An 8,939-nucleotide genomic window follows, 5' to 3' on the forward strand; every position below is an offset into this window, starting at 1 on the left:
AGCTCCCCTTTCGCTTCAGGTGGTGGGGACTGGGCATCATACTTTGAACTCAAAAGAAACCCAACTCGGCGCCGTTTTATCGGCGAGATGCTAGCGCCTGTTCGTTTGCGTAGCATCATGCACTTTGTTTATAGGAGCCTGGTGAGTGTGTGGACTGTGGAGTGACGTCGCTGGAGTTGGTACCTAAAATTCATGGATGGAACTGAATTGTATAGGGGCGGAGGGAGGTAGTGAAATGTGGCCCTGGACAGGCACCTGAATTTCATGAACAGAGGCGTAAAGGAATCAGATGATTCAGCAGGTTTTGGCCGAACTCAGCGGGATGTGCCGCCCAGGTCACGATCACATACCCATTTACTAGTGCCTTGGAAGGCGGGTAGAAGAAACGAATGTTGAGCACTTCCATGCGTATGGACGAAACTGTCCGTATGCAGTTCAGTCCCGATTAGATTTTGAGTGCCGCCCGTAGAGCCAAAACTACAACTCCCTTTTGTTCTTCAGCGAAATAGAAGTGTTAGCATCTGACTGAGAGAAATGCTTGATGGGTACGAGAGTTGATGGCTATGCATGTGCGAATAGGCCAAGTCACGGCCGGCAATGCCACCACGGGCGCTAGTCTTCATCCCCTGTGTGGCGCCAAATGACAAGCCAAATGCTACCAAAACCTCTTCTTTTCAGGAAAGCGACCAGGACTTTCTTTGGGCTCATTCTCCCGGCTCCGTCCCTTGTCATCATCTTGTTTTCCCGCTCATTTGCGTTTCGTCTGCGAATTTGGAAGCTAGCCGGGGCTTCAGAAATCAATGGGCACGCGAGGCGTCCACCTGGAGGGTGTGAGTCCGATCCAATTTCCAACCCAAAAGGTTCCGATGGCGTGAGTTCTGTTATGCTCGCGTGCGTGCAAACATGCGTGTCCGTCCACAACTTCACATTTATTGTTGTTCTCCGAAAGGGATTAGCATAGGAGCACGTCCTTGTCACTAAACAATTGTATATGCATCGCAGTTGCGTATCACTGTCGTGAACTAGTTCAACAATCATGAGCTCGTTCATGACCTAACCATCATTGCTGACCCCAAATTAGCTCCTATCTTGAACCTAGAATTTCCTAGAAAAACTCTGTACGAATAGTGATGGTATTCCTGAAAATCCTGCGGTGCTTCTGTCCTAAGCTCGTTTCTTCAGGTCTACTATCAATGACTTTCGTTGTTCGGTTAATTCCATCCTCAATAGCAAGGGAATTGATCCACAGACCCCCTTCAACCCTAAATTACTAGAACAAGGCGAGAACACTGCTACGTGGTGACCAATCTAGCTTTGGCACACTTGGATCTACCAGTGATACTGGACTGGATCCAGCAGGCACCATGCTACCAGAGAGGACAGTGGGGGGGAGCAATTGTCCATGGAACAAGGGCTGGTGGAGAGCAGTATTGTTCCGGGGAGGGCACGCTGAAGATTGCCAATTCTTTCCGGTCGGGGGCGGCGGCACGGCACAGTGACGATTGAGCAGTAAAGCTGAGACTAGCTGGTGCTCGTGCTCCAGTGACCAGTGTCAGCTGAAAAACAGTGGCAGTCGCGCCAATATGGCCGTTTGATGAAATTATTAGAGCCCTGCGGTGTGGCAGCACGGATCAGGGAAATCGTTCGGTTTCTGCAGGCGTCGTGCCCGTGCCATGTGGTCCAACTGTGCTAGGCTACCTGCTAGCCGAAGCCGCCGGTCTTGCCGTCTTGGGTGGCAATTACCTTTTTACCATGCGTTTTTTTCACCTGGAGCTGGGAGTTGGTTGCCTCGGGGGTGGGTGAAAAATCAACTTGCCATCACGTCCGAGGTCGTGAAACACAGAAGTAGTATAGAGTATGGTTTTGAACGCAGTAAAACGGAGTCTTTTAACCTGTGTGCTCCGATTAATTTAGCCCCAAAGCATCGTGGGCAACGCACACAATCTTCGTGCAAAAAGGAGGGTAGATTTGCAGGACGCTCCTGCCGCCCTACGGTGGCGTGCACATGCGCAAGCGATTAGGAGGCCGTTAAGCTCCTCACGATCTCACCTCACCGTAATCGTATAGACTATGGAGCATACACAGGACGCTAGCAGTATTCTACTGCCCCCGTGCTGTTGCATTGGTGTCTTGGTGAGGCCGAGCTGCACGGGGGCATGGTACCACCGGCTTACGCCATGTGCCTTCATAACTTTGGGAGTCCGATGCGTGCTGATAGAATCGGATGGGTCCAGCTGGGGAGATTTGGGAGGAGCGTACTGCAACGGCAAGTACCTGCATCCTGCAAGAAGTGGCCATTCCATCTGCCGCGTTATTACGCAAGAAAGGGGCCCTGAAAAAAAGGGGTCAAATCTGAAGCATGGGGGCGACTGATTTGACGCGCGCACGGAATGGGAGGAACCCGTATTGTATCACATATCGCGCTGTGTAAACTGTGAAGTGTGCACTGACGTCATCGTGGCCTATGCTTGCTCGTGTGCTCCACATCAAGTGGGAGAACGAGAACGCAGCTACATAAGGAGCGAATCGGGTGTTCATCTTTCGCCCGTCCAGGTAACCGTTTGGGTTTCGTAGCTGCTTGAGGCCGTGTTTAGTTTGGCGAATTTGGGGGTGCTAAATTACTGTTACAGCACTGTAGCACACTGTAGCGTTTCGTTTGTATTTGTGAATTATTGTCCAAATATTGACTAATTAGGCTCAAAAGATTCGTCTCGCAAAGTACAACAAAACTGTGCAATTAGTTTTTAATTTCATCTACATTTAGTACTCCATGCATGTACCGCAAGTTTGATGTGATGGGGAATCTTCTTTTTGCATAGTGTCAAAGTTGGGAGTTGGGAGTAACTAAACATGGCCTGAGCTGAAGCATTTTCATCCAGGAGCCAGCATTTTCACTGCCAGGACTCTCGAGCTGAAGCTGGCAACGGAGGCAGTAGCATGGTGATGTCAGAAGCGGACGTCGCGGATGGTTGGCATCTGGCGATTCATTGCTGAATTGATACGGGGTCTGTGGCAAGCCTGGCCGGTTGCAGAGTGCCCTGTGCGCTGCTTTTCTGAATTGAAGCATCACAACAGGTACCATTTCAGTTACTCTTCGCGGCATTCAAACCTTGACATCTTTTCTCTGTGTCAACGAACACAAGCAGGAAAAACAACCGGCATAAAAAAAAACAAGAAGAAAAAACGCATAAAAGTGGTGTTCCTTTTTAATTAGAAGGAGATTTGTAAAGGAAGAGCTAAATTCCTTCAGATGAAAGTAAAACCAAGGTTCAAAAGAGGCCGGTAAAATGCAGTCCCATCGCAATCAGTCTCTCCCGGCCTGCGGATAGACCTGTCCATCACCAAGATTGACTAGGGCCTTGTTTTAGAGTTGTGCAGCAAATAATCCTCTAAACTCGAATATAAATACATAAATTGGGCGTAAGAATACACCGTACGACATTTTAGATAAAACAACCATTGGCTTGTGATGTGAGGATAACATTTTTATGCCTTGTTTAGTTGGCGAATTTGGGAGGTGCCAAATTACTGTTACAGCACTGTAGCACACTGTAGCGTTTCGTTTGTATTTGTGAATTATTGTCCAAATATTGACTAATTAGGCTCAAAAGATTCGTCTCGCAAAGTACAACAAAACTGTGCAATTAGTTTTTAATTTCATCTACATTTAGTACTCCATGCATGTACCGCAAGTTTGATGTGATGGGGAATCTTCTTTTTGCATAGTGTCAAAGTTGGAAGTTGGGAGTAACTAAACATGGCCTAGCTTCCGGTTCAAAAATAGGCCCGGGGGACAATGATTCACACGCACTGTTTCCAGCCACCATCCTGCATGTGTAGTATAGGTGTATCAACACACGAAAGCTTGACAACAACGATGGATTACTGCCATGGCCGGCAAGCCACGGCAAGGCAACACTGGGCAGGCACGGGAACGAAGCAGCAATGCCTGTGCCCAGGGAGCACAGCCTACGTGGCACGGCGCGCCCTGTCACCAACACAACACCCGCTGCACGCTCCTAAACACCCCAGCTAGACCACACTAATCTCCCTTCTCCAATCCAACCCGTGCGGCCGATACGGCGCAGACACGCCGGCCCCACCCCCACGGCGTCGCTGACACCGCGCGTCCAGCTTTTCCGCGGGGCCCGCTCGTCGGCGTCGCGGCGCCGGCCCACGCTCCGTCAGCGTCCGTCCCCAGTAAAAAGGGCCTTCACTGTGACAGCCTGTCCCTCGCGCTAAAAGCGAGTTTAACGTTAACCTAGCACTAGGCAGTAGCAGAGTCTCTGACTCTCCTTTCTCTCTCCTCCGGCTTTAACGCCATTTGAGAGAGGAGAGAGAATGAGAGGTAGGGAAGAAAACAAACAAAGGCTGTACAGAAAACGCACACCGGAGTAGAGAAAAACGGCCTCGAACACCACCCAAACCCGTCCAAAACCTCTCAACCAAACCCCTCCTTTTTCTCGCTATCTCTCCCTCCTCTCTTCTCCGCGCTGCAAACGCAAACGCGAACGCGAACGCTCTCCTCTCTCTCCCACTCTCCCCCCGTCTCCATGAGAGCCTAGGCGCCGCAGCCGCCAAAGTAGACAAGACAGCGAGAAAAAGGGGGGCGGCTGCTAATCTCTCTCCGCCCTCCCACTCCTCCCGGGCGCCCGCGATGCCGCCGTCGCGGTCGCTGTTCCTGCTGCTCATGCTCGCGCTGGCCGCGGCGCGGGCGCAGCCGCCCCCCGCGCCGCCGGTGGCGCGGACGGCGGGGGTGCGGGCGGAGATCGACGCGCTCCTCGCGTTCCGCCGCGGGGTGCGGGACCCCTACGGCGCCATGTCCGGGTGGGACGCCGCGTCGCCCTCGGCGCCCTGCTCCTGGCGCGGCGTCGCGTGCGCGCCCGGCTCCGGCGCCTCCGCCGGCCGCGTCGTCGAGCTACAGCTCCCGCGGCTCCGCCTCTCGGGCCCCATCTCCCCCGCGCTCGGCTCGCTGCCGTACCTCGAGCGGCTCAGCCTCCGCTCCAACGACCTCTCCGGCGCCATCCCGGCGACGCTGGCACGCGTCACCTCGCTCCGCGCCGTCTTCCTCCAGTCCAACTCGCTCTCCGGCCCCATCCCCCAGTCCTTCATCGCCAACCTCACCAACCTCGATACCTTCGACGTGTCCGGCAACCTCCTGTCCGGGCCCGTCCCCGCTTCATTTCCTCCCACCTTGAAGTACCTCGACCTCTCCTCCAATGCCTTCTCCGGCACCATCCCGGCGAGCATTAGCGCCTCGGCGCCGAGCCTCCAGTTCCTCAACCTATCCTTCAACCGACTCCGGGGCACCGTGCCGGCGTCGCTGGGCGCCTTGCAGAACCTGCATTACCTCTGGCTCGACGGGAACCTCCTCGAGGGGACCATCCCTGCGCCGCTCGCCAACTGCTCGGCGCTGCTCCACCTGAGCCTGCAGGGGAACTCGCTCCGCGGCATCCTGCCGTCCGCGGTCGCCGCCATACCCACGCTGCAGATTCTCTCGGTGTCGCGGAACCAGCTCACCGGCGCCATCCCGGCCGCGGCGTTCGGCAGCCAGAGGAACTCGTCTCTGCGCATCGTGCAGCTTGGCGGCAACCAGTTCTCCCAGGTGGACGTGCCGGGAGGGCTCGCCGCGGATCTCCAGGTGGTGGACCTGGGTGGCAACAAGCTGGCTGGCGCGTTCCCGACCTGGCTCACCGGGGCGGGGGGACTGACGCTGCTCGACCTCTCCGGCAATGCGTTCATCGGCGAGTTGCCGCCGGCGGTCGGGCAGCTCACTGCACTGCTGGAGCTGCGCCTTGGTGGCAATGCTTTCACTGGTGCCGTGCCTGCGGAGATTGGCAGATGCGGCGCACTCCAGGTGCTTGATCTCGAGGACAACCACTTCTCCGGCGTGGTGCCATCGGCTCTTGGCGGTCTCCCAAGGCTCAGAGAGGTCTATCTCGGTGGGAACTCTTTCTCCGGCCAGATTCCGACGAGCTTGGGGAATCTGTCATGGCTCGAGGCATTGTCCATACCGAGGAACAGACTCACTGGTAGCCTTTCTGGTGAGCTCTTCCAGCTGGGAAACCTGACGTTCTTGGACCTATCTGAGAACAACCTCACCGGAGAGATCCCTCCGGCCATTGGTAATCTATCTGCTCTTCAGAGTTTGAATTTGAGCCGCAATGCCTTCTCTGGCCGCATTCCATCGACCATTGGCAGCCTGCAGAACCTGCGAGTTCTTGACCTCTCTGGTCAGAAGAACCTCTCTGGCAATGTCCCAGCAGAGCTTTTTGGCTTGCCGCAGCTGCAATATGTGTCGTTTGCCGACAACTCGTTCTCTGGGGATGTTCCTGAAGGATTCAGCAGTCTTTGGAGCCTGAGGCATCTCAACCTCTCCGGCAATTCTTTCACTGGGTCGATCCCGGCAACATATGGGTACCTGCCATCGCTTCAAGTGCTCTCAGCCTCGCACAACCGCATTTCTGGGGAGCTTCCTGCCGAGCTCGCCAATTGTTCCAACCTCACTGTGCTTGAAATCAGTGGCAACCAGCTGACTGGCTCCATCCCGAGTGACCTCTCACGCCTTGGTGAATTGGAGGAGCTTGACCTCAGCTACAATCAGCTTTCAGGCAAGATACCACCAGAGATTTCCAACTGCTCGTCGCTTGCCCTTCTCAAGCTTGATGACAATCGTATTGGCGGTGACATACCAGCCTCCCTTGCCAACCTCTCGAAGCTGCAGACACTTGACCTGTCATCCAACAATCTTACCGGCACCATCCCTGCTTCATTGGCTCAGATTCCAGTCCTTGTATCATTCAATGTGTCACACAATGAGCTTACTGGTGAGATACCAGTAATGCTTGGCTCCCGCTTTGGCTCCCCTTCAGCATATGCTTCAAACTCAGATTTGTGCGGTCCACCATTGGAGAGCGAATGTGGTGAGTACAGGCGACGCCGGAGGCGACAGAAGGTGCAGCGCCTTGCTCTGCTAATTGGTGTAGTGGCTGCTGCAGTGCTGCTCCTTGCGCTGTTCTGCTGTTGCTGCGTGTTAAGCTTGCTGCGATGGAGGCGCAGGTTCATTGAGAGCCGTGATGGTGTCAAGAAGAGGAGACGCAGCCCTGGACGTGGCAGCGGGTCGAGTGGCACAAGCACGGAGAATGGTGTCAGCCAGCCGAAGTTGATCATGTTCAACTCAAGGATCACCTATGCTGACACGGTTGAGGCGACACGGCAGTTTGACGAGGAGAATGTGCTCAGCCGAGGCCGTCATGGTCTCGTGTTCAAGGCTTGTTACAGTGATGGCACCGTGCTGGCCATTTTGCGGCTTCCGTCCACCTCTGCCGATGGTGCTGTGATTATTGAAGAGGGCTCATTCAGAAAAGAGGCAGAGTCTCTTGGCAAGGTGAAGCACAGGAACCTCACTGTGCTCCGTGGCTACTACGCCGGGCCGCCGCCGGATGTTCGTCTGCTGGTCTATGACTACATGCCCAACGGCAACCTCGCCACATTGCTCCAGGAAGCATCTCACCAAGATGGCCACATCCTCAACTGGCCGATGAGGCACCTAATTGCGCTCGGGGTCTCCCGCGGCCTCGCGTTCCTGCACCAGTCCGGCGTCGTGCACGGCGACGTCAAGCCACAGAACATCCTATTCGACGCCGACTTCGAGCCGCACCTGTCTGACTTTGGCCTCGAGCCCATGGTGGTGACCGCGGGCGCTGCTGCAGCAGCCGCCGCCGCATCGACATCAGCCGCGACGCCAGTGGGCTCGCTCGGCTACGTCGCCCCCGACGCGGCTGCCGCCGGGCAGGCCACGAGGGAAGGCGATGTGTACAGCTTCGGCATCGTCTTACTGGAGCTCCTCACCGGGCGGCGTCCCGGCATGTTCGCCGGGGAGGAGGAGGACATCGTGAAGTGGGTGAAGCGTCAGCTGCAGCGCGGCGCGGTGGCAGAGCTGCTGGAGCCGGGCCTGCTGGAGCTGGACCCGGAGTCCTCCGAGTGGGAGGAGTTCCTGCTGGGCATCAAGGTCGGGCTGCTCTGCACCGCGCAGGACCCGCTGGACCGCCCGGCCATGGGCGACGTGGTGTTCATGCTGGAGGGCTGCCGCGTCGGCCCGGACATCCCGTCCTCCGCCGACCCCACCTCCCAGCCGTCGCCGGCGTAGCAGCTCCCCGGCGCCCCTCCGCCGGCCTCGCCACCTGTCAGATTCAATTCAGTAGCTTGCTCCATTTTTTTTCTCGCTGATTAATTTCCTTCATTAGTTCAGATTAGTGCTAGTCTCAGCTAGGCCGCCGGCGCCGGCGTGCTCTCGTCGTTCGTCGATGGTCAAACTGACCCCTGGGGCCGGGTACCGTTTCCCGCCAAGCAAGAAAGGAAGGAGGCCGTGGCCCCGCCCATGGCGGAAGTAGCCGTTGGGCGTCCTAATCTCGTGGTTAGTGGAGGCGTCAGCACCGGGGGCGGGGAGCAAGGACCCATGTGGCGCACTGGTGCTCGGCACGGCCTGATGCCTGATGCTCCTGCCACGCCATGCATGTCGTGTGGTGCTGCGCATGTGGGGGTTCCCTGCCGCGCATCGGCAACGGCTACTAATGCAGAGGACATGGCTGTCGCCTCTCCTGGCCATCGATCCCGGCCGATCTGTACCACGACCCTTGTACTCTCTCTAGCGATTGATTTCGTGTAGGCCTGCTTGGCTTCCTGGGATCTTGTCTTTAATCTCGTTTCACCAAGAGCAGCAACAAGAAATCCTTTTGTGCCATGTGCTGTACATTTGTCTGTAGTATTTTGTTATCCCCATTGGTTCAGTGGATTGATGGATGGATGATGCTCATGACCGTTAGCTTGTTCAGTTCTCTGCACGAGCATGATTACTTTGTCTATCTCTAGCCCAGTTTTTGCTGCGATTGTTTAATTTCCACCAGATAATGAGGGGGGACCCTACTTGTTATTTTGTC

General features: G+C 55.8%; 1 protein-coding gene across 1 annotated transcript; it reads left to right on the top strand.

Annotated features, from left to right (window-relative positions):
- The first annotated feature begins 4,392 nt into the window (after positions 1–4,392).
- Positions 4,393–8,833, top strand: LOC101786790 (probable inactive leucine-rich repeat receptor kinase XIAO). Its single transcript, XM_004976505.4, has one exon. The coding sequence runs from the start codon at positions 4,658–4,660 to the stop codon at positions 8,147–8,149; it is 3,492 nt and encodes a 1,163-aa protein (XP_004976562.1). The 5' UTR covers positions 4,393–4,657; the 3' UTR covers positions 8,150–8,833.
- The last annotated feature ends 106 nt before the right edge of the window (positions 8,834–8,939 follow it).

Source organism: Setaria italica, chromosome VII, assembly GCF_000263155.2.
Source record: "Setaria italica strain Yugu1 chromosome VII, Setaria_italica_v2.0, whole genome shotgun sequence".
NCBI classification, from domain to species: Eukaryota; Viridiplantae; Streptophyta; class Magnoliopsida; order Poales; family Poaceae; genus Setaria; species Setaria italica.

Coding starts and splice junctions, on each gene's coding strand:
- LOC101786790 (XM_004976505.4), top strand. CDS start 4,658: ATGCCGCCGTCGCGGTCGCTGTTCCTGCTGCTCATGCTCGCGCTGGCC.